The 25170-nt window shown below is 44.8% G+C and overlaps 1 protein-coding gene and 1 long non-coding RNA gene across 2 annotated transcripts; both read left to right on the forward strand.

The window, feature by feature from the left end:
• The first annotated feature begins 2 nt into the window (after nucleotides 1-2).
• LOC143656404 (uncharacterized) lies at nucleotides 3-8888 on the forward strand. Its single transcript, XR_013162482.1, has 3 exons — nucleotides 3-174; nucleotides 2014-3278; nucleotides 3577-8888. It is a non-coding gene; the product is annotated as an uncharacterized LOC143656404 (long non-coding RNA).
• A 1797-nt stretch (nucleotides 8889-10685) lies between these two features.
• Nucleotides 10686-21966, forward strand: MESD (mesoderm development LRP chaperone). Its single transcript, XM_077128513.1, has 3 exons — nucleotides 10686-10920; nucleotides 16581-16813; nucleotides 18645-21966. Exons 1-3 carry the CDS (start codon nucleotides 10705-10707, stop codon nucleotides 18901-18903), a joined length of 708 nt encoding a protein of 235 aa, XP_076984628.1. The 5' UTR covers nucleotides 10686-10704; the 3' UTR covers nucleotides 18904-21966.
• Nucleotides 21967-25170: the final 3204 nt, after the last annotated feature.

A 25170-nucleotide genomic window follows, 5' to 3' on the forward strand; every position in this document is an offset into this window, starting at 1 on the left:
GCGGGCGCCGCGGGCCGCGACCTCGCCGGCGCCGGGCGGGTGGTCCCGGGCCTCTTCCGGCGATCCCCGGCCGAGGGGCTCGGGGGACGCGTGGAAAGGAGGGAAGCCCGCCCCGGGCCAGAGGCTCTGCGCACACCCACGGGAGACCGGGGCGCAGCCGCCGGTTGGCCTTACGTAAGCGCTTAGCCAGAACTGGGGGCTTCGTTCTACCCCCCTCACCCCACCCCCAAAGTGAGCGAGTGTTAAGAGGCGACCTGTCTCCTGGAGTGCAGGGAGGGGAACGCTCGGGACCGTCCCCCAGTGGTTTGCTGGGGCGCAGTCATCTCGGTTCGCTGGAAATTCACCGCTTTTCCAAGCTCTGACCCTGCCCTTTGTTGTTTGACCCATCCACTGTGGGTTTCGCAGAGACGGTGGAGAGCAATGAAAAAAAGAGACGGGCATGGAGTCCGAAAAGTGGGATTGGGTGCTTGCCGCTTCCGCCTTTTAACTAAATGTGTTGCAGTTAGAGGCCGGGTTTTGATGTAGCCTTCCTGGGGTGTGTGAGTTTGTGACCTTGTGCAAGTCCTCGCCCCGGGTGTCCATTTTCTCATCTCGAAATCAGATACTGTGCACTGGCTGCTCGAGTTCATAAATAGGAACTGTGAGAACTGTTAGCCTGATAGCCTAATTTGCTCTTGCATAACTTATGATTTTTTTTTGCCCAGTTGATGGGATGATAATGACCGCTGTTAGGAGTAACAGCCTTTGGGGGTAAACATATCAGTCCCATTTTACAGATAAGGAAACTGATGCTCATATGCTCCAAGTGACTTCCTGGGATCAGCAAGACAGCTGGGTGAGGAGTCCACCCCGACTCCCACCCCTTTGGTGTTTTACCCAGACTCCCGGTTCTTCAGGTTGAAACACACGGGCTTCCTCCCTGCAGCGTGCCCCAGCTCTTTGCCCTGAAGCCTCTTTAGGTTCTCAGTCCAGCACAAGCTGGGTTGTTCAGTCAATGGAAACGTTTGCTCTTCTGTTGGTTCCGAGGACCCCAGGTCACCTACTTTTAGCCAGTTACTGTAAATGTTACTTATAACTAAGAGGACTTTGCATTCACCATCCAGCCTGAAACAGTTTTGAGAGTGAACAGTGAGAGAGCCTATTAATAAATTAACCAGAGACAGCAGGAACAAACCTGGAGGGATGGCCATCCTATTTATAGCTGAAAGTCCATAGAGATCTAGAATTTAGAGGAACCTATGTATTTTGCAAACCAAGACCTAAAAAAACTGATATGTTTCTTAACAAACAGCAATTTTGCAGGTTTAAATTACCCTTTTTATTTTTCTACGAAGGAAAAGCAGTTGCATAAAATCAAACTCTTTCCATGGTAAACCAGGATTAGTACCTTAGTTCTTAGCTCCCAAACTCTTCCCTTTTGTCTAGTTTACTCATGAAACTCCTTTAGGATCAGGGGATTTTTCCAAAGCCATGTGGGGCCCCTGGGGTTCTTTTTTCCTTTCTTTCTACATTGCAGTCTGCTTTCTTGTTATTGCTGGAAGCCACGTCTCAGCAGTGAGTTTTGCTACACAGGGGCTACCCCACCATATTGACTGAGACTGGCTTTGTGTTTAAAATTAATGGGATTTTCTTGGCTCTCCCTGTTTCCTTTCTTCTGAAGGACGGTTCCTCCTGAACGGATCCTTCTTGGTAGTCCCTCCACCTTCCTTTACTTTATCTCCTTTACTCCTCAAACACTGGCCCCCTGTCATGTGCCAAGCCCTGTGCTAGGCACCAAAGATCAAAGTAAGGTGTGATCACTAGCCCTGAGGAAACAAGTGATTACAGTTTCTCTATTGGGACAGTGAGAGTACAGAGTAAAGAAACAATAGCAGAGAGAGGGCTATTCACAAAATACTCATCTGCTGTTAGGCAAGGTCTTGTGATTAGTTCTAACCAATGAAATGTGTGATGTTACTTCCAGGCTGGGGCAATGAAAAGCCAGTCTGTTGTTCACTCTCTCTTACCCTGCAGCCACTGCTAAGGAGACTGTTCCAGCTGGTACAGCTGAGAGATGATGTAACCTTCGGCAGAGTGGAGAGGCTATCCTGGAGGTTATTCGTATAGGTATCCCTTTTTAGTTAATGGTGTAGAGGAAAGTGCCTGACCTGTGTTCCAGTAGCCTTTTTTTAAAAATATTTTTATTGAAAAAAACAACATACAAATATTCTTAACATACAAACATAGCATTTCATACTTGGTGTACAATCAGTGATTCACAGTATCACCCACATAGTTGTGTATTCGTCACCTATCAATAGGCTTGATTCTTGATGATGATTGTATCATGATATAGCTTTTACAGTGTGACTGTGTGATTGTGAAAGCCTTGTGTCTTCTGCTCCTTTAATCCAGGGAATGGACATGAGTAAAAAAATAAGCAGTAGGGGGAAATGGGGTAAAAAAAATTGGGTAGATGGAAACACTAGCGGTGAATGAGAGGGAGGGCTAAGGGGTATGGGATGTATGAGCTTTTTCTTTTTTCATTTTATTTCTTTTTCTGGAGTGATGCAAATGTTCTAAAAATGATCATAGTGAAGAATACACAATCATGTGATGATATTGTGAGCCATTGATTGTATAACATGGTTGGGCTGTATGTGTGTGTATCTTTCTCAATAAAATATTACCAGAAAAAAAAAAGATGGTGAGGCTAGGCCCCTGGGTAACTGGGGCAGACCTCTGTTGACCTGCACTGGACATGCAATGTGAGCAAAAAGTAAACTTTTGTGGTCTTAAGCCAATGAAATTTGAGGTTGTAACTAGCATGTTTTACTCTAACGTGATCACTAGAGGAGGGCTGTTTGCATCTGCCCCTCTAATCACTGGAGAAAGGGACATTTCAGTAGAAAGCTCCATCTATTATCTCTTCTAACCCTCCTTTAAAATTAAAATAAAATATAATCAAAGGTACTGTGCGAAATATTTGTCATTAAAGTGGAAATTGAATGAGAGAAGAAAGCTGAAAACATGCAGGCTAATGAATTGACTGGGGGAAGGTGAACTAAGCAGACAGGGTGCTGGCACTGTGAAGAAAGTGGCTTGACTAGTAAAAGAAGATTTGTTTTTTTGGGTTTGGGTTGAAAAGGTGGAACTGACAGACTCATCCTTTCCCTCCTCCCTTACCACGGGGACTGCGGGCACTCTGGGTTTTGGTATCCGACTCTCACTCTGCCTCCTGGATTCCAGACTTTGGGAACCAACGGCAAAGCCGTGTTTTGTCTACAGTGCCACCCTTGGTCAGTACCGAGCATTCTCGGCCCTTTGGACCTGTGTCCCGTTTGGTTTTGTGCTCAGGGATGGGCCAATTCAATCACGAGTAGTCTTTCTTATATATCTCAAACATCTCCCTCAGTATCTTCCTTTCAGTATCTCTTCTCAAGGAGAGGAATATATATCTGGAAAACTTGTGCCTCCCTCCCCCAGGATGAACCTTTGTTCTTTGGTTAAGGTCTCCTGGAGAGTGGGAGCACTGTGTAAACAGGTCGCTGCCCTTGCCCAGCATGTCCTCTCGCTTTGTATGTTGTGCCCGTACAGCCAGAGCACCTGGATGGAACCTCCCCCGCTCTCCCGTTTGCCACCCCCGTCCGCCACTTCTGCCTCTGCCACACCCTCTGTCCAGCTGAAAGCGTGCATCTGATGGAAGCTGCTGTGCAGGTGACCTGAACATTCATGCTCCAAGATTGAGAAATAGGAAATTCTCCCCAATTTAATTTCCCAGAGAGCCCTGCAGGGAAGTGGCGGGTATTTGCAGGGTTTAATAAAATCAGTACCCCATGTATCTACTGGCCATGATCTTTGGATGTATTTTCCTTTTTCCAGAATCCTCGAGGGCAGAGAAAGTGAGTGCTAAAGATTCAGGCACCCTGGCCTGCTCCCACTCCCATGTCCTGCTACCTCTCATGGTGCCAAACTCATAATTTCATGCTCAATAAATAGAGATCAACCAGACTTAGTGCTCCTTCACGTGGAGCCTCCATCCAGAGGGACCTTTCTGTCCCCGTGTTTTCCTGCAGTGTTACGTGCGCAGCTTCTGCACAGCTGTTGACATAACTCCGTTCCCTTATGCTGTCATTTCCGTGAGGGTGGAGACACTTAGTGCTAGAAATGTTTGTAGAATTAATAAACTAAGGAATGAATGCAGTTTTTAAGTCTCTCCGCAAGACATTTTCTTTTATTGAACCAAAATCCAGCTGTCTATGACTTTTACTCAGCAATGAGCAGACAATCATGGGTTCCCTGAAACCATTGTCTCTTTTGGAACTGCATTCCTCAGGAGGGCATAGCTATGCATGGCTGTGGTCTCCAGCTCCCAGTTCTGAGGTTGACAGATCGGACTGAGGCCTGTCTGCTTAGCGCCCCGTTTCTCTTACAGATCGTTTGAGAGAGTCCAGGGAAGCGATTCTTTGTGACAGAGATTGTGGGTTCCTAAACATAGTTGGCTCGTGTCTGGCCGTATATCTGCATAGCAAGTGCTTCCTTTCCCTCTTAGAGAACTCAGAGCTCATCCCCCAATTTTCAAGGTGATTACAGTCCTATAAATACTTAGAATTAACTAAATATCTTATTCAGAGAATTTCAGTTGAAATGAGACTCTTTCTTACGTGGTGGTGGAGATAAGAGTATCAGTCGGTATTCTGTGGCCATCAGTGTTTATGTGTGTCCTTTTTAATTTCCAGTTGATGTCTGTTAGGTGTACAGAAAAATAGGAAATACAGATAAAAGATTTAAATAATTTTAAAGCCACTGCTTAGAGATAACCATTATTTCTGTATTTGCAACCACTTTCCTATGCTTGACTATAAATATCTGTTTAATTTTAATACCATTTTATAGCCTTTTATCATTTAATAATACAAAATTAATATCTTTCAGTATCAGCAAATAGGCATCTAGGATCACTCAGCATATTTAACGATTGCATTGTTTTCCATTGTATGAGTGTACTATAGTTGAAAATCTGTAAATTAGATTTTACTATCTGTTATTGGACATTTAGGGTGGTTCTCGTTTTCCACGATTGCGGAGAGGATTACATAGGGTTGTCACAGTGGTAAATGAAGAAATGCAGGGACAGCACTCAGAAGAGTGGCTGACAGGTAGGAGGTGCCCAATGTTATAATCATCACCATTTTTTAATTGTCTGTTTTTCAGAATCAGTTTTTGAAAGTGGAATTGCTAATGAAAGATTTGCATGCTTTTGGGGGTTTTGATATATTTCACTGAATTTTCATCCAGAAAAATTCCACCCCAGAAGTGGATGAGAATGCTTTTTTCTCTTAGTCTTGCCAACCCGTATATTCTTTATTTTTATCCTGGGCCAACTGATAGATAAGGAATTAGATCTTGTCTGAATTTATATTTCCTTGAGACCTTATGAGGTTATGCACCTTTTTTCAGGTACGAATTGGCCATTTGTGTTTGTCTGTTTGGGAATTTCCTGTTTGCGTTCTTTCCCATTTTTCAAGTGGGTTGGTCATGTTTTTCTTACTGATTTGTAGGTTATTTTGTATATCCCATGTTGTAACTTTCCTCTCAATTTACTGTTTTCTCTTTACCTTTTTTGTGTATGTGGCATTTAACAGACACGTTTCTGTTCATTTTGTTTTGCACGGGCAGGCACCGGGAATCGAACCCGCGTCTCCTGCATGGCAGGCGAGAATTCTGCCACTGAGCCGCCATCGCAATGCCCGCGAACACATGGTTTAATGTTATGTTTAATTATGAGTCTTCTCATCTTTATGTGTGTTCACAAGTATATGCTCTTCTGTTCCCAAGTGGTGGTAAGGAATGGACAGCTGCTGCAGGCAGAGCCATTCCCATTCCCTCCCAGAAATTTGGAATTGCCATTGAGAAATAGTCAGTTGCAAGTGAGTAAATTTAGGGATATGTAAAACCCAAGAGGTGTGCGGTGATCCAGTGCTCTTCTGGTGCTGGGTTAAAAAGCGGCCGTATGATGAACGGTGGATTGTCACGGCCACCCCATCAGCACCTCAGCCCCACCCCTGAGACACCTGCCTCCCTCCCCATGACCTAGTAATCATGGCATAAAGCCAGGCCCAGCAGGGACCTCCGCAGCCCTGCTCTACCCCTCAGTTGGGACAATTTTTGACCGTGACCACATTCTCCTCCGCTTCTGTCCCCCCCTCTCCAGCCCTACTGCACTTCCTCCCAGCCGTTCAGGTTCTGTGTCCTCCTACCTGAGCGTTCCTGGTTCCAATTTCTCTCTTCTCCAATCCCTCCTCTGTCAGGCTCCCACTTTATCCTAAGTGCCTCCCGGATTCGCCCAGACAGTGCTATTGTGGCAGAAAAACACATCTTTTCCTCTAACATGCTTGGCTCCGCTTCTTGTCCTGCCACTTCACTTGCTGTGTGATCTTGGACAAGTTATGTCATTTCAGAGCCAGGGTTTCCTCGTATTTAAAATAGGGATGTTATCCCCATAGATTAACCCTTCAGGCCCTGGCCTCCCCGTAATCTGCATTATACTTGCTGTGCGTTGTTTATCTCCTCTGCTAGTCCCTAAAATTCTGGAGAGCAGGGAGCTTGTCTGGTAATCTTTGCATCCCCAAACAGTGCCTCACCTGGTTACTGGGTAGGAGTAGACCCATAGGAAATAAAAGTCTCACACAGTTGAACTGAATCAAGTTCCAAACACCAAGATAAGTGGTGAAAATGCAGTTGGTACAGATGTTTTCACATCTGTTGGTTCTAGGCTGAATTGATTTTCTCCTTGGATGAAAGTCAGTAGCCCTGGATTATTTTTTATACAATCCCAACAATAAATGACTTTTAGTCTCTACCGCTAGGTACTGTGGGCCAAAATTCCAGTGCTTTTGCACCTTAATTTGGCAGCTGGCAAAATGAGTTACCAGGGTGACTCCTCCCAGCAGAGCACATGATCGACCACAGCTGTGCGTGTTTTTTAGCATGACTGCACCAGGACAGGGCTCCAAGCCACTGGGTGGAGCAGGGTGCCCCAGGGAGAAAGCTTATGACATTTCCCCTATGATTTCAGTAGAGAAAAAACCCTCTTTTTCTCATGAGTTGTTTCTGCTCCATGTCAGAAAAATCACAGCATGTGTACATGCAGATGCACACATGAATATGTAGACTGTCAGCTACTACTGCAATGGGAGAGGATTTACACTGCAGTAGTCCTAAGAGAGCAGGTGAGGCAAGCATTGTTGCTGTGTTACCTACTCATCATCCCCTTTCCTCTTTTTCTTTCATGACAAATCCCAATTTTATTTAGAGTGGGTGACAATGTATGCAGCTGCAAGGTGATTTCCAGGCCCCTCCTTGGAAAGTTATGTCCAGCCGATAGGATGGAAACAAAAGTCTTGTGTAGAATGTCCAAGAAGTCTGCTTAAAAGAAACTGACTCCTGAGCCCTGGGTCTCCACCCTGGCACGGAGAGCCGTGGCCCAGTTCCTGCCTTGTTCTCAGGTCTGCATCAATATCTTGAGCCTTGGTTCTGAGTGGGAAAAGATGTTAAAAAAAGTGAAGAGCGGAGATGGGGTTGGGGTAGGGGAAAAAGGTCTCCCCGGCCCCCCCCCGCCACACACACACAAAGAAAGAAAACCCGACTCCACTGAAAGGTGTGCTCCGTTTGGCCTGCCCTCCTTACTCCTTCCTCTGCTTGAATGTGAACTTGAAGGCTGCAGCTCCAGTAGCCCTCTCAGAACTTATGGTGGCTGAGGACGGAAGTCACAGGCCAGTATGATGGCACAGGGTGACATGGAGGCTGGAAGCCTGACGACAGAGGAGCCACCGTCTGCTTAGCTTCCAGCTGCTTTTTAATTTGTTTTTATGTGTTTTTTAGTTAACTTTTTTTATTGTATAATATAACATATATACAAAGCAAATAAAGAAAAAAGCAATCATTTTCAAAGCACTCTTCAACAAGTAGTTACAGGACAGATCCCAGAGTTTGTCATGGGCCACCAAACCATCCTCCCAGATTTTTCCTTCTAGCTGCTCCAGAACATTGGAAGCTAGAAGGAATAAATATTTTTTTAATCACAATCGATGTTTTGTGAAAAATAACATATATACAAAAAAAGCAATAAATTTCAAAGGACAGCACAACATTAGTTGTAGAACAGATTTCAGAATTTGCTGTAGATTACCGTTCTACAATTTTAGATTTTTACTTCTAGCTGCTTTAAGATACTGGAGATTAAAAGAAATACCACTATAAAGATTCAGCAATCATACTTGTTTGTGAAACCCTACCTTCTCTGTATAACTCCACCATCATCTTTGATCTTTTCCCCACTGTTTACGGGTATTTGTGCTATGCCCATTCTAACTTTTTCATGTTGGAAGGGGCTGTCAGTAATATGGGGTAGGGAGATGAAACTATCTGATGTTCTGAAGAGGTGGCCTCCCTAGGTTTTAGGACTCACGTGGTGGCCCATCTGGAGGTTGTAGGTTTCTGGAGTTACCCTAGTGCATGGACCTTTGTAGAATCTTATATATTGCCCTAGGTGTTCTTTAGGATTGGCTGGAATGGTTTGGGTTGGGGTTTGGCAAGTTATGATAGTAGCATTGTCTAACTGAAGTTTGCGTAAGAGTGGCCTCTGCGGTAGCCTCTTGACTCTGTTTGAACTCGCTCAACCTCTGACACCTTAATTGTTACACTTCTTTTCCCCCTTTTGGTCAGGCAACTGCTTTTGTGAAAGGAAAAAAACAACAAAATCAGCTTTTGATCTCATTTAAGCAACTGTTTTTGGTTTGGTTTCTTGCTATAGGCAGCTTATTAATACTACCCAAACAAGGTACGAATAAAGAGTTTCTTGCAGCTTTTTTTTGTGTGTGATAGCAGAAAAATTGGTAATAATTTAAATGCCCAGCAGTGGGGGGGGGGGGAGGGTAGCAAAATAAGCTATTGGTATATCATTCAAAAGAAATACTATGCAGCAGTATCAAAGAATGATCGTTTTTCCTGATTGTTAAGTAGAAACCTAAGGGGTCTAATATGCTTAATTTGTACAGTTTGCTGCCATAAACACATAAAAAGAACAAAAGTATTTCTAGAGATACTTTGATGTGTATGAATAGGAAAATGTATGGAATATGTTGACTGGGTAGCAAGGAGTAGAATTGAAGGGTGTGGATTTCAACTGTATAATGCTTGAGTATTTTACAACTACAATGAATGCTTCCTGTTTTTCTTACTGTATCACTTAGCGTTCTCCAAAGACACAGAACCAACAGGATATATTTATATATGTAAAAAGAGATTTATTATAAGGAACTGACTAATGCCACCATGGGGGCTGGCAAGTGCAAACTCCGTAGGCAGGCCGCAGCTGGGAAGTCCAGTAAAGTGAAGTCCTTCGTGCAAACTCCTCAGTGGCAGCTGGCCGGCTGGAAGTCACGGCAGGAACCAAGGCAGAGCTGCGACAGAGGATTCTGCTTCTGACTTCTGAAATCCTTCTTCTGGCTTTCAAGACCTGCAGCTGGTTGGATGTGGAGACTCGCTGCATCGCTGAGGTGCTCTTAGTTGATGGAAGGAGCAGTCAACTGATGACAGATGCAGTCCCATTTTGAAATATCCTCACAGTAATAAGCAGGCTTAACCAAAGAACTGGACAAAGCCCAGCCAAGCCGACACATCAAAGTAACCGTCGTGCTTATGTCCTTACTGATTTTAAGGAAATCCACAAATTAGCCGCTTAAAACTTGTGGAATTATAAATCCAGAATTTTTTTTCCATCCTACATATATAATCAGTAATTCACAATATCATCACATAGTTGCATATTCATCATCATCATTTCTTAGAACATTTGCATCAATTCAGAAAAAGCAATAAAAAGGCAACAGAAAAAAATTCATACATACCATACCCCTTACCCCTCCCTCTCATTGATCACTGGCATTTCTATCTCAATTTATTTTAACATTTGTTCTCCCTATTACTTATTTTTATTCCATATGTTTTACTCGTGTCGATAAGGTAGATAAAAGGAGCATCAGACACAAGGTTTTCACAATCACACAGTTACATTGTGAAAACTGTATCATGATACAATCATCCTCAAGAAACATTATGGCCAGAATTTCAAGTGAAAAAAAGAAAAGGTTGATTCGGCCTTGGACATGATTCCCCAGAGCCTGCGGTATTTACAAGAGAAGGACCAGAGGACGAGCTATTTAGAAAATAGAAGTGACTTTCTCCAAGCTTCTGAAGTTCAGGGACGGCGGGGCCCAAAGGCTGAGCGGCGAGCGGGCGAGCGCCCCGAGAGAGGCTCGGCTGCAAGTGCAGAGGATCCGCGGGGGCCTGCGGGAGCCTCCGGCTCAACAGGCCGCGGGGAAGGCGGGCGGCTCCCAGGGCGCCCAGCTCTCCCTCCGTAAGCGGGGAGGCGACGGCCCCGGGACGCCGTGGCCTGGCCTGGAGGCCCTGCAGACACCGGGACATGGCCGCGCCGTGGCCAGCACTGCAGAGCCCGCACCACTGCCAGCGCGGGCGCGGGGGCGGAGCCAACATGGCGGAGGGGCGTGGCCTCTGGGGTGGGAGCCGGAGGAGCTGAGACGGGGCGGGGCCCGGTAGGCCAGCGCAGGCCGGGGGCGGGGCTGAAGGCCTTCTAGGGGCGGGGCCGCGCGGCCAGGAGGTCGGGTGTGCGGCTGCGCGGGCTGCGCGGACGGCGCGGCGAAGATGGCGGCCTCCGGCCGGGCGCGCGCGGCCATTCTGCTGCTTTGTGCCTCTGAGCTGTTGCTGCTGCTGCTGCTCCTGCCGCCGCCGTCTTCAGCCGGCGCGGCTGAGGGCCCGGCTGGGACGCCCGGCGACGCTACCCCGCCGCCCCGGAAGAAGAAAAAGGATATTCGCGACTACAATGATGCGGACATGGCGCGGCTCTTGGAGCAGTGGGAGGTCCGCGGCGCGCGCACTCCTTCCCCGCGCTTTCCTGTCTCGGGCTCCTCTCCCACGGGCCCTCTGTCCACTCCTTCGTCCTGGGGCCCTTCCGATCTCCGTCTCGTCCTCTTCTGACCCCCTCCCATCCTCTGTCTCTGCCATGGGTCCTCAGCGGACCCGCCCACGCCACCGCTGACCTTCGCCTCCCGTGCCCCGCGGTGACCGTCGCGCCCTGCGGACCCCGCGCCAGGCGTCGGACCCCCGGGTCCTCTGTCTGATTCCTTTCCTCGGGCCCTGCCTCTCACGGTCAGCCCCTGGCTGCCCAGCCTCGCCTTCCCTCCAGGACTGCGGCCCCCTCGGCGCTGGCCCCGGGCCCAGTGGGCCCTGGAATGGGGAGAGAGCTGCTCCCCACACTGCTGGCCAGCGGCCGCTTCCTTCTGTTCTCCTTTGGTGTCGGGGCGCCGGGCATGAGTGCGGCGTGCTGACGGCTAAGAATCGTCCCAGCTTTCATGGCTCTCCCATCGGAAGTCAGGGTTTCAGACTTCCCGTACATTTCCCTGCTCGGAGTTGTGTAATTTGGGGCGGTGTATTTTTTTGGGGGGTGGTGGTGGAGGGAGGTGTAGCAGAGGTGACTGGCTCTGTGCGAAACTCACATTTTTCGTTTAAGGGAGCATAGCTTTGTTTTTGTGGGTAAGTTTTGTGGTTTGTTACTTGGATCCAGAGGAGCTGGAGAGGGAGTGTTTAATAAGCTTTTAAGGTAAATGGACTGGCCAAGACCATCCTGCTGCCCTTCTCCCTTTCCGAGGTGGTTGTCCCGTTCAGGTTGGCCTGCGCGCGTGGTGGAGCGAAGTCAGAAGCTTGAGCTCTGCTGGCTGTAGCCTTGGGCAGGTCGTTTCTCCTTTCTGGGCCTCAGTTTGCTTTATATGTAAGTCTCCTTATCTGTAGGATTTACAGGATGATTCCTGAGGTTCCAGCATTGAAGTTTTGTTACTTAGTGCTTCGCCAAGGCTCTCTTACAGAACAGAAGGTTGCTTTTTTTGGCAATGTAACAGTCATCACAAGGGTTTGTGAGTATGTTTGGTAGAGGCTTTCAGACGAGAATTTAAAATGCCACCTGAGGCAGTTGATTAAAAGAAAGCAGAGTTGTGTTTTCACCCTTCTCTGCAGCTGATGAAGAAAAGGTTAGAGTGGATGTAAGCATGTGCAGACCAGTACTGAAGAGGGAACTTCACGCAGCAGTTCACCCCATTCACCGTCTCCCAGTCTCTCTTTGGGCCCTAGCAGATGAAGCTTTTTGATCCGCCAGAGTAAAAACACCAGGAGGGATCCTACCCTGGGAGTACTCAGACCCTGAGAGGGGAACGAGGGTGCTGCAGAGATGAACAAGGGATTCAATCAACAGGAACGCTAGACAGTAGGAAAGGCCATAATACAAAGTAGACATTTTTACGTGCTCTCAAAAAGAGAGGAAGTGCTGTGGGGATCCTGAGGAAGGACTTCCTGGAGGAAATGGTCCTTTAGAAGGCCAAGGGAAATTTGAGAGGACATTCCTAATGGAGCACCATGAGCTGAGGATGGAACATAGGAACTGGGCAGAACAACCGGGTCTAGAGATTTGGACTGCCTGGGTTCAAACTACTTAAACTTGTGAATTGAGACTGATAACCTCTCTTTGCCTTCATTTCCTCAGCTGCAAAATGGAGGTGTTCGTTGTACCCACTTTATTAGAGTTGTTAGAGAATTAACTGAGAATACATGGAAAAAACCCAGTATGGTGCCGGTCAGTAATCATTAGCTATGATACTATTAATTATTTAGGTTGGTTGGAGCAGACTGTATCTGAAGCAAAGTAGTGAGCGCTAAGGATGAAAAGGTTGGCAGGACCCAGGTCCCATGGGATCATGAATGCTGTGAGATTTGAATTTCACTGAAGGAGAAATAGGCAGCCTTTGATGAGTTCAATTACCCAAAAACTACAGTATTGGAATAATTCTTTTCATCATCCCGTAACCTCCTCCCAAAATGTGTTCACTCTTTCAAATGTCTTTCAATATGTAGACATAATTATAGCGGAAATCATAGCGTTTATTTCCTTCATTTTTTTTTCAACTGACATCGATAAAGCATTTCTGCAGGTGACTGCATAGTTTTCATAATAACCTCTGAGAGGCTTTGACTGTGCCCGGGAGGAGCTTGAAGGTCTTCAGATGAGTGTCGTGATTAGGGCTGACCTTCCAGGGACGTTAATTAGGAAAGGTTAGGGTGGTTCAGTAAGGAGAAAGGCCACTGAAAAGATAAGATTTATTGACTGTTCCATAGATGACAGGACGATTGGAAGCACGTTATCATTTAATCCTCCCAGTCTCTGAGGCGGGTGCTTTTTCATTTTGCTTTGTGTAACCAGAAGTAATGGGAAGGGTCAGGTCAGGGGGATTTGGAGTCAGAGATGTGGGTTTGCACTTCATTGTCACCCCTTCTAGCATGTGACTGAGTAAATTATGTATCCTTTCTGAGCGTATCCTAATCTGTAGTACATCCTCATATATGGTTGTAAAGTACCTAGAAAATAGTGGGTACTCAGTAGATGCAGCAGTTATTATCAAGGACCATAGTGGGTGAGGGGAAGAAAGCGTTGCAGAAAGGGCATTTGAGCTTGTTGATTATGGAATTTGACAGATACCAGTGGAAATGTGGTAAGGAGGGCTGAGAATTTAAGACTGGCCTGGAGGCAGGGCTGGGGAGAGTTAGGCAGTACCTCTCCCTGCTCCGGCCCCTGCCCAGGGATAAAGATTTGATTGCATTCTGCATAGAGAAAGTGGGACAAATAGATAAGATTACCTGGAGATAAGCCAGCAGAACTGCAGTGTCTTTCATCTGGGGTACTGTTTTTCACATTTTCTTTTTTTTTGGATGCAGTGGAAACACACATAGAGAAATGAGAGGTAAATTGAAGTTTCTTGAAACAGTCCTTCACACTTATTGTATGCTTATTTAGTTATATCTTCATTGCAAAAGAAATGCTCCCTGTGGCTTCCTGAGTTAATTTCAGTGACCTTTAGTGAAAAATGCAAACATTCTAGAATATTGAACCAATCAGAAATCTTAGAAGGAGTATTTTAAGCAGACAGTAACAGATGGTACAGAGAAATGGGTGAAGCACAGACTGAGAAGCAGCCTGTGGATTTGGCAGCCAGGAGCTCCTTTGTGATTGGGTGATTGTGGGCCAGATCCCAGGGGGCTAAGAGTGGGCAGGGAGTAGTAGTGACCACCCAGCACTGGTCTTATATCACTGAATTCCCCCAAACAGCCCCAGTAGGGAGGTGCTCTTACTAACCTGCCACCCATTATAGGGGAGGAGAGTCATTTTCAGATAGTTTAAGTTACTTGCTCAAGGCCGCGCAACCCGCGGTGGAGATGGGAGCTGACGCAGACCTACCGGACAGCTGAACCCCTGCCCCTCCCCACAGGTTGCTGGCAGCTGCTCCTTCAGAGAGAAATGAGGAAGGAGCCGGTCCATGGAGAGGACGGCAGATTGGGGAGGAAGTTGGTGTGTTACGTGTGCCCACACTGCTGGAGATCACCTGGTTCTGTTTGTTTTATAGACGAAGGAAACAGGCCTAGAGGGGTAAGGGATCCTATCCAAGGTCACACAGCTGCCATGTGCAGCTGAACCCAAAGTCCAGATCCTGATATAAATGTGGATCGCCTGGAAGAAGTTCTTGAGCATTCCTTTTCTTATCTTTTATTAAAAACAGCCGTAGGGTGCACGGGTGGTTCAGTGGTAGAATGCTCATCCCCAGCTCCTCCACCCCACCTGGGTTTTCCTTCCAGCCCACAACCCTAGGTAACCACTGCTCTTTCAGCATCTGGAGTTGTCTGTTCTGGACATTTCATTTCATGTAAATGGAGTTATTTAGTGTGCTTTTGTGACTGTCTTTCACTCAGCATAATGTTCTTAAGGTTCATCCTCATTGTAGCACGTATCAGGACTTTTCATTGCTGAATAATACTCCATTTATCCATTCATCAGTTAGTGGACCTTTGAGTTTTTTCTTCTTTTTGGCTATTATAAATAATGCTGCTATGAACATTTGTGTACAAAATTTTTGCATGGGTATGTGTTTTATTTAATAATACATTTATAGGTATTTTATTTATTTTTTGAACCAGGATCAAACCAGGATTCATGTCTTGCATTTATAAGTTGCCTGTTCAGATTCAATCTAGAACAGCCACCCTGTTTTATTTTTTAATAAACTAAGCAAAATATATGCATGTGCACATATGCAATATATTCTTATTTTGTCCATTTACAAAAGGTAGCAAACTATTGTTCTACAATGCTCTTTTTCTATTTAACAATGAATTCTGGAAATCATTCCATATCAGGTCACAGAGATCTTCCTCATTTTCTTATAATGGTATAGCGCTCTATAATGTAAACCTCTAGTTTATAGAAATTTGTGTTCTTTCCTGTCTTCTCTTATTAGAAATGAAGGTGAAATAAATAACCTTGTTTATGAATTGTTTCTTTAGGGTAGATATCTAAAATTGTAATTGCAGAGTCAAAGGGTAAAAGCATGTGTAATTTTTTAGATCGTTCTAAATCTCCTTCCATTGTCAGAGTACTGTTTGCACTCCCACTAGCAAGGAATGAACAATGTGTTTCCTCACGGTTTGGCCACTCAGCCTGTTTCCCTGTAGCCTTACCAAGAGTTTGTTGCTTAGCTTTTGAAATTTTGCAAATTGTAGCTGTAATTTTCATTTTGTGCATCTTTTTTTATGTGAGGGGACATTTGTATATATGCTTATGAGTATGTGTTTTCAGTTTTCTAGGGTATATATCCAGGACTGGAATTGCTGGTTCACATATGTTAACCTTATGAGGAACCGTCAGGCTTTTCTAAAATGGTTGCACCATTTTACAGTCCCACCAGCAGAGCATCAGGGTTTCCGTTTCTCTATAGCCTTGCCAAAACTTATTTTTCTTTTTGATGACAGCCATCCTAGTGGGTACAAAGTGGTATCTCATGGTTCACTTTAGTTTTCTATTTAAATTATACAACCCACTCTGCCAATACCTTGACAATTGGGGGGATTTTTTTTTAAGATAAAAATTGCCTATCTTGGGTTATCCTGTATTAACTTGGAGAAAGTTCCTGAACTTTAGAGTAGGCTAATTCGGGTGGTCCTCTTTGTCAGGGGATTGCTGAGCTGTATCAGCTGGTAATGATAACAACCTACCCCAAAACTCTGTGGCTTAAAACAGCAGTCATTTATTTAAGCTTATGATTGCCTGAGTGGACAGTTGAGGCTTGCGTTATTTGGTTGGCTCAGCTGAACTCAGTTACTAGTCTGCAGTCACTGACGGGTTGGCTGGGGCTGCCTGGCCTGAGATGGCTTCGGGGAGGTGGCTTGTCTCTGCTCCCCACCCCTCGTCATCCATTAGGCCAGGCCAGACTGTCCTCACCGCAAGCAGTGGCAGTGTTCTGAACTTAAGAGTGTAGCGATACTACCTGAAAGCTGGGCGTTTCTTGATGGTCAAGTAGAGGAGAGAACTCCCGGGTTTCCCTTTTCCTGCTATAAGTTAAGTCATAAAATGCAGATGTTTCTGCCGGTCTTGGTGGGAAAGGGAGGTTCTGACCAAAGGCCTGATCGCCTTCTCCCCCACCCGATAGAAAGATGATGACATAGAAGAAGGAGATCTTCCAGAGCACAAAAGGCCCTCAGCACCGATTGACTTCTCGCAGATCGATCCGGGCAAGCCCGAAAGCATATTGAAAATGACGAAGAAAGGGAAGACTCTCATGATGTTTGTTACTGTATCCGGAAGCCCCACAGAAAAGGAGACAGAGGAAATCACTAGCCTTTGGCAGGGCAGCCTTTTCAACGCCAACTACGACGTCCAGAGGTAAAGTGTCCACAGCTTTGCTGAGAAAACTGTCAGCTGCCTTGGGATGTTCTCTAAGGCGACACAAGGGTGGGCTTTCTCACGGTACTAACCAAGGGCCTTACGCCTTTCCTACTTAGAGTTTCTTTTAAAAATTAACTAGTTAATTAATTACATTGTCTTTGAAGAAAAACATCCTTGATTGGTCAAAGCCAGTAGGTTTGTGTGTTTGAATTTTAAATAGCATGTCATTTGATCCTGAAGTTTTCTTTATCTTTGTATCTTTAGCTTTTATTTCATCTGAGTACAAAGTTATATGTGTAGCCTAGCCCATGGAGAGGGGCAAATTAGCTACAGTGTGACAGTTTGCTTCCTTTAGAAGTCTCTGCCCAGTGGAGAATGCTTTTACATGTACCTGTGTGCACAGAAAGCTTTGGACAGACTGTTATCAGATAACTAATTGAATGTGAAGGGGCCCAGTATTCACAGCTCAGTATGGACCCGAGAATATAATTTTGTTTGTTTGTTTGTTTGTTTGTTTTTTGGGGAGGTGTGTGGTTGGGGAATTGAACCTGGGTGTCCCGCATGGAAGGTGTGCGTTCTAACCGCTTAACTACCGTGCACCCCCTGAGAATATAAATTTTTTTTTGAGTGAATAAAAATTTTATTTTTCCAGCATACATGTTTAGGAATGCAATTTCTGGACTGTGTGGTAGTTGCAAATTTAGTTTTTAAAAAACTGCCAAACAGTTTACTGGAGTGATTTATAGCATAATATCTGCCATAAAAATTATGTAGTTTCTTTTCCCATCAGTATTTTCTTATTTAAAAATATTTCTAGTACCCCCTAGGAATATTTCTACTTAAATTTATCTATCTTAGACATCACACTGATACTGTATTAAAACATCTATCTGTGCTCACAGTAGGGAGAAGGGTTATTTTCTTCTCCAGGACCCCTGGGGCCGCTGTGACTGTCACTGAGAATATAATTTTAAGGAATCTCCTTGTTTCCCTCTCAACAGTAGTTCTGAAATGTAGTGTTTTCAGATGTTTTAGTTCAGGAAGTGTAAGACAGACAAAAAGAAATGAGAAGATGTGTGATGGCGGAATGATCTTGTTAGCGTGAGTAGACACCTAAAGAGAACAAATAGACGTTTTGGAGATGACTGGATTCGGGGGTCACCCAGACCCCAGTGGAGTGGTGGGAGTGGTATGAGTTGACGGGAGGACATGCAGACCCCTTAGGGACAGGAGAGTCATGCCCATTGGTGGCACTTGGGGTCCATCCAGGCTCTGTGCTGGTCCGCTGTGGTCTTTGAGACCTGTCGGGTGTGGATGTTCCCGGCTATTTGCCTTTAGCCTCAGGGATTAGGATTTTTGCCCAGTAGCTGAACGTGCACTGAAGCCCTTCATGGGGCTCTTACATGATCCAGTGTAAACCGGTGGTTTTCAGACTTTATCAGCAGAAGCCTGTGTCCAGTGAAAGCTTAACTAGCACCTCAGAATATAAAGCTGATGAAGTGACGGCCTCCTTTGTGCCACCACAGCAGCACCCCAAGTCAGCTCTGCAACATTTTAGGGAACTCTTCATAGTTCTGTGTCTTAACATGAGCAGCCACTTGTAACAGAAAGGGACATCTAGTGTTTCTTTCTGTTTTGATTTTAATGTGCTCAATAGTTTAGGGAGCTAGTATTTTCAAAAATTAGATGTCAGCAGCTACCAGGCCTTATAGTTTTTTAATTCTGTTGCTGTGTAAAATTTTATTATTTTCCTATTTTAAGCGTGACAGGATTGATCTAACCTGTTAACAGTAATACGCACTGATTGTATGGCTGTATCTCTCCCCAGGTTTATCGTGGGCTCAGACCGTGCTATCTTCATGCTTCGTGACGGGAGCTATGCCTGGGAGATCAAAGACTTTTTGGTCAGTCAAGACAGGTGTGCTGAAGTAACTCTGGAGGGACAGGTATACCCTGGCAAAGGAGGAGGAAGCAAAGAGAAAAATAAAACAAAGCAAGAGAAGAGCAAAAAGAAGAAGGAGGGACCTCCTAAACCTCAGGCTTCACAGCAGGATAACCGAGCTGGGAATAAAAGGGAAGACCTGTAATGGAGCATCCGCGGTGCCTGGCAGAGGTGCAGCCAGGACACAGAGAGCTCTGCAAGGGCTCGGGGGGTGGGGCCGGTCGTGAGAAACCACACACTGGATGAAGTTCTAGTTTCTTCTAGAAAGGGTCTGCTCAATCACCAGTTTGTGGTTAAAATAAGAATTACCATTTAAAAGATTTCAAGACAGATGACAGAGGTTTTCGTATTCATATTGGACACAGACAAATTCGTATTTACTATACTGTAACCTTAACTAGAAACTTGACTGTGTTGCTTTTCCCATTTAAATTTGGTGATTCGTTGATTCTACCGTGAACTCCGTGTCCTGTGAACAGGACACTGACTGGTACCAGCCCCCCCTTCTTTGCACCTGCTCTGGTTGGATTACCTGCTGGGTCAGGGTTTTATTTGTTTTGTTTTGTTTTTTTTTGGTGAAAGGATACCATTTCTAATCAGACAAGCCTTTAAATGCTTCCTTGAACGGAGTAAGACATCATCGTCATCACTATATTTCGTACAGAGCATGTCTAGAGGTGAAATTAGAACATGCCGTGGGAGCACTGCAGGAGATCTAAAGCCTAACTATACATCAGGAAGCCAGGAGGTGTAGATCTCATATCTATGCAGAAGATGCAGAGAATAGAAAATAATACAGCTTGGAGGTCCTCAGTATTAACTTCAGATTTCTGTGACTTGGAGTCCTTTCGTCAGTTAGCTTTATGTGGTCTGCAGATTTCAGACGTTGGTTCTCTTCTGTTCCTCCATTAGAAGGAGGAATGTCGGCATTAGGGCTTCATGTTCCAGTTAATGTAACAATTTTAAAGTGTGTAAATAGGGACTCAGCAGTCTTTTACAGCGTGCAACTGAGGACTGGATGACCTCATTTATTTCTAAACATTTGTGTTTGATAAAGTGCCTAAATCTGTGTTCTGTGTGGTACTAATATAATACGCCTCCTGTTAATGTCTGACTTTGCTGTTCACATGTTGACGCCTATTCAGAATAAGAGTTATGGAATTTGTATACAAGTATCATTTTTAAGAGCTAAAATTATTTGAGAAAATTCCAATTGTGATCTTTTTTTGTAAAGTAGCACATGCACATGGGTAAACAGTTTTAATGGTAAAGAATGGTGCAAGTGAAAAATACACGCCTACTCTGCCCTCGCTCCCTTGTCCTAATGGAAGACTCTCTTAACTATGTCTTCAGAAAAAAGTACATTTCCAGTTTATAGTGATAAGTATTTGTTCTGCCCTGTAGTATCTGTTTGCTTTTTATTTCAATAACTGCTCAGATTTCCCTCTCGTGAACCGCTCCCTCTCCTCTCTCTGTTCTGTGCTTTGATGGGTATTTGTCCTGCAGTCCCCCAGCCTCCAAGCCGCTCGTGCTGCAGGGGCAAAGCGTTTGCGGTCTCGATGCAGGCGGTTAGGCGCGAGAGGGTTCTGCGGGGCTGCCCTAGGAGGAATGTTCTTTGTTTCTCATGCAGTTTGAACACGGGGGGTGTGCTTCGGGCACCTTCTGGCCCCCTGGAGAGGGTAGCCATCTGAGAAAGGAGTCGGCCCAGGCACTGAGGCGAAGCAGGAAGAGAGGGCCTGGCTCCTGGAGTATCCGCCAGGTCGGAAACAAGCTCTGTCACTGGGCATTTTCAGTTTCAAGACCCGAGAAAAGTACTTTTTCTACTTATGGCAACTTTTTTTTTTCCCTCATCCATAGCAAATCATCCAGCATAGAGCACCCATCCTGACTGGATAGTTGTTTTAATTAAACCACAGGGTGCAGAGCCTCCAGCTGCCCTGAACCTTGTGTTTCCACTGAGAAATTTTTCCATTTGAGGACTTATAATTCTATCCTATGCAATTGCTTCCTATGCCTTGTACAGCCACTTCAGCCAGGATTTATTGTCTGTTACATGCCAAGTACTACTAGGTGCCAGGGATAGTATAGTTATAGCCTCTCCCCTCAGGAAATTCAGCTGTTAGAAGTGTACAGTTCTAATATATGCTAAAAGGGTGTATTGCCCGGAAGTGTCTTGCCTCACTGGGACGGTCAGCGGCACTTCTTGAGGACAGGAGGAGGGAGAGGCCTGATAGAATAATCTAGGCAGAGGAAACAGTCCATTCGAAGGCCCTGCGGCTAGAAGTAGCAGAATGAGAGACTATAAGAAGCAATAAAGAGACTGGAGTATGGTACAGAAAGGGCTGGAAAGGTAAGTAGTCACACAGGGTCTTGCTAGTTGTCCCAAGGAATTTGGGGTGTCCTGAAGGCTGTTAAGCAGCAGTGGAGTAGGGGCGAGAGAATCCAGTTTGCACTGCAGAGTTGAGTGGAAAGGGGCACCCAGGAGCAGCAGAGATAAGTTGGGAGGGTATTTCGGCAGTTCAGGCCATCACTGACAGGATCCAGTGGTGGTGAGGTTTGAGCCACCTGCACGGTCCTTCATGATAGGCACTGGGGTTTTTAGGTGTTTGTTTGTTTGCTATTGCATACTATGCTATCGTGGACATTTTTGTATAAAATATCTTGGTAAACTTTTGTTTGTATCTGAAGGGAGATTCCTAGCAGTGAAATTATTGGAAATTATTGGAAACAAAGATCAAAGAAATGTAACATTTTGGCATCTATTGCTAAGTTTCCCGTTGTGCCAATTTACACTCTCACTGGCAATAGATTCCCTCATGCTGGCCAACGCTGGCCATCATACTTGCCAATTTAATAGATTAATTAAAAAAAAACCAAAATCTTAATTGGCTATGCTGAACTCCTCATTCCCCCTGTTTGTGGCCTCATAAGAATGGAAATGCCCAGGGAGCCCCAGGATTCCGACCCTGGAGCTGTGGGAGTCTTCCCAGCCCAGTCCCCAGACACGGGAGTGCCAGCAACAGCCTTCCTGCCAATCCAGCTGGCACCGAGTGCAGCAGAGGCGGCCGACCTGCAGAGCCCTGCCCGAGGTGCGGATTCAGGGGCCAAGGAAGTGACATAGCTTAAGAATATATATATACACATGTTCCTTCTTTCATGTTTGTTTTAAAATCTGGTCTAATTAAATTGAATGCTATCTTTTGACTCATGTTGAAGCCTGAGCACTTTTTTAGATGCACACATCCTCTACTTGCCTTTATCCTTGTGCCTTTTGGTTTTTTGTTTTGTTTTTTGTTTATTTTTAGTTGTGGTCAAATATACATAACATACAAATCACTTTAACCATTTTAAGTGGACACTTCTTTGACATTAAATACATTGAGGGTGTTGTGTAACTTTCACCATTATCTATTTCCAGACTGTTTGCATCATTCCAAGCCGAGACTCACTCATTTAGCAATAACTCTCCACTCCCCCGTTTTCATTTCGTGTCTGCTAAAGCAAACACCATGCAATCAGTTGGCTTAAATGATGGAAATTTATTGGCTCACACTTTTGAGGCTAAGAAAAGTCCAAAAAGTTGCATCAAGGCAGTGCTTTCTCCCAGAGGCCCGTGGCATTCTGGGGCTCGTTGCCAGCGACCCTGGGTTCTGGGCTTTTCTGCCATATGGCGGAGCATGTAGCAGCATCTCCTGGCTCATTCCTTCTCTCCTGCATTTCATGGACTTTCAGCTTCTGGCTGGTGCCTCTGGCTTTCTCTTTCTCTGTGACCTTCCCTACAAGGGCTTTAGTTACAGGGTTAAGACCCATCCTTATTTTGCTGGGCCACCCCTTAACTGAAGTCACCTCATTAAAAGGCCCTACTTAACAGTTCACACCCACAGGAATGGATTAAGGTTAAGAACAGGTTTTTCTGGTGTACGTACAGCTCCAAACGATCACACCCCCAGACCCCTACCCCTGGTAACCACTCTTCTGCTTCAGTCTCTATGGATTTGCTTATGCTAGGTATTTCATGTCAGAGAAATCTCAACAATATATGTCCTTTTGTGTCTGGTTTATTTCACTCACCATATTTCCAAGGTTCCTCCATGTTGCATATTTATCTTCTGGGTTTTGACGGCTGTGTTTCTGGTGGCTTCCTTTATAATGTTGACCCTCTTTCTCTTTTTTTAATTAAAACAATCTAAATAGCATATGGATTGGCTCTCTGCTAGTCAAAGTCTGGAAATTCATAAACTTCTCCAGTCTTTTCTGAGAGTTATTTTGTTATTTCGCTGACATGACATGTAGCATCCACTTTCTGGGACCAGTTTGTTGGATCTTTATGTTATGGCAGTGTGTTGGGCATGAAGTTTCGGTCTCTTATTCAATACTTTACATACCTCGTTCCTTTGTGGAGGTCTGAGGCCAGCCTTAGTCTTTTTCCCCTTAGAAGTGACTGCTTCTATCAGAGCGCACAACTGGCGGTTCTTCCTCATCCTCAATAATCAGGAATGCTTTCTCAGAAAGGTTTTGGTGTTGATTTCTCTAAAGCTTTTTTTCCCCTCCTAGAACATGGTATTTACAAGTGCATACCTTACAAGGGCATATACGATTCAGTTTTTTCCTACCCTCCCGTTGGTTTGGGAAAATTTATCTTCTCATTAACTTATTTTTGCTTTTGTGTTAGTGGCATTTTGAACCTCAATTTGTTTCTTAGCGCAGAAATAAGTTTGTTTGTTTGCTTTTCATCTCAATCGCTTTTTTATCTCCTCTTTGAGCTGTTTTTATTGAAATTCAAGCTCTTGTTGAGTTCTAAAGCTCGAAAAAGTCCAAGAGGAGAATATCCCCCTCTGCACGCACATGTACTTTAGATTACATTTTCTGTAGGATAGATTATTTTGTCTGTGTTTGTTGTTTTCCCATTGCACAATGGTTGGCTAGATACCATATCTTTGTTTTTCCCCTTCTTATTCATATTTACTAGGCACAGCTTTCCCTGATCTTGACCTAGGCATGCATAGTAAATGGATTCTCCCTGACTCCTTTCCCTTCTTATCTGGGCCTTGTTTGTTTCCCCAGGAGCTGCACTGCAAGGGCCGGATGCTGCTTTCTCCTGACTTTTCTATAACTGAACAGGAAAGGGGGGTGCGCTCAGGCACGGGGCTTCCCTTGATGGGGTGTGCTCTGCCCGCCTCTGGTTTGATTGAGTGTCAAGACCAGGATCCTCCTTCCCCAGGGGGTTGGCGGTAAATACTATTCCAATGGGGTTGGCCCTCCAGGCAGCAGAGATCCGCCCACAACCCCATTCGCGGGACACCTTGCACCCTTTGCTCCCCTCTGGGAGGATCAAACTGGGATATGCCTTTTTATTTGCCTCACTCAACTCTCTAGTAGTTATCCCTTTGTGTGCCCTGCAGGAGAACGGAAGGCCACACCAAGTGACTTTCGGTCCAGGCCAGGCCTAGGGTGAGGCAAGTGAGGCACTCACCCTCGGCAACCAAAATATTTAAAAAATTTTTTTTAAATATGGCAACAAAAAAAACACATTCTTAACATGTGATCATTCCATTCTACATATATAATCAGTACTTCACAGTATCACATAGTTGCATTTTCATCATCATGATCATTTCTTAGAACATTTGCATCAGTTCAGAAAAAGAAATAAAAAGACAATAGAAAAAAATTCATGCATACCATACCCCTTATTCCTCCTTTTCTTTTTTGTTAAATTTATTTATTTTTTATTTATGATACATAACCACATGCAAACACATTCTTACCATATGATCATTCTGTTCTTGTTATGTAATCAATAACTCACACTATCATCACATAGTTGTATATTCATCATGATCATTTCTTAGAACATCTGCATCAATTCAGAAAAAGCAATAAAAAAACAAAAAAAATCATACATACCATACCCCTTACCCCTCCCCTTCACCGATCACCATCATTTCAATCTACTAAATTTATTTTAACATTTGTTCCCCCATTATTTATTTATTTTTAATCTGTATGTTTTACTTGTCCATCGATAAGGTAGACAAAAGGAGCATCAGACACAAAGTTTTCACAATCACACAGTCACATTGTGAAAGCTATATCATTATACAATCATCTTCAAGAAACATGGCTACTGGAACACAGCTCTACAGTTTCAGGTAGTTCCCTCCAGCCTCTCCATTACATCTTGACTAACAAGGTGATATATATATAATGCATAAGAATAACCTCCAGGATAACCTCTTGACTCTGTTGGAATCTCTCAGCCATTGACACTTTATTTTGTCTCATTTTACTCTTCCCCCTTTTGGTCTAGAAGGTTTTTCTCAATCCCTTGCTGCTGAGTCCCAGCTCATTCTAGAATTTCTGTCCCACGTTGCCAGGAAGGTTTACACCCCTGGGAGTCATGTCCCACGTA

This window comes from Tamandua tetradactyla, chromosome 14, assembly GCF_023851605.1.
Source record: "Tamandua tetradactyla isolate mTamTet1 chromosome 14, mTamTet1.pri, whole genome shotgun sequence".
Lineage (NCBI taxonomy): Eukaryota > Metazoa > Chordata > Mammalia > Pilosa > Myrmecophagidae > Tamandua > Tamandua tetradactyla.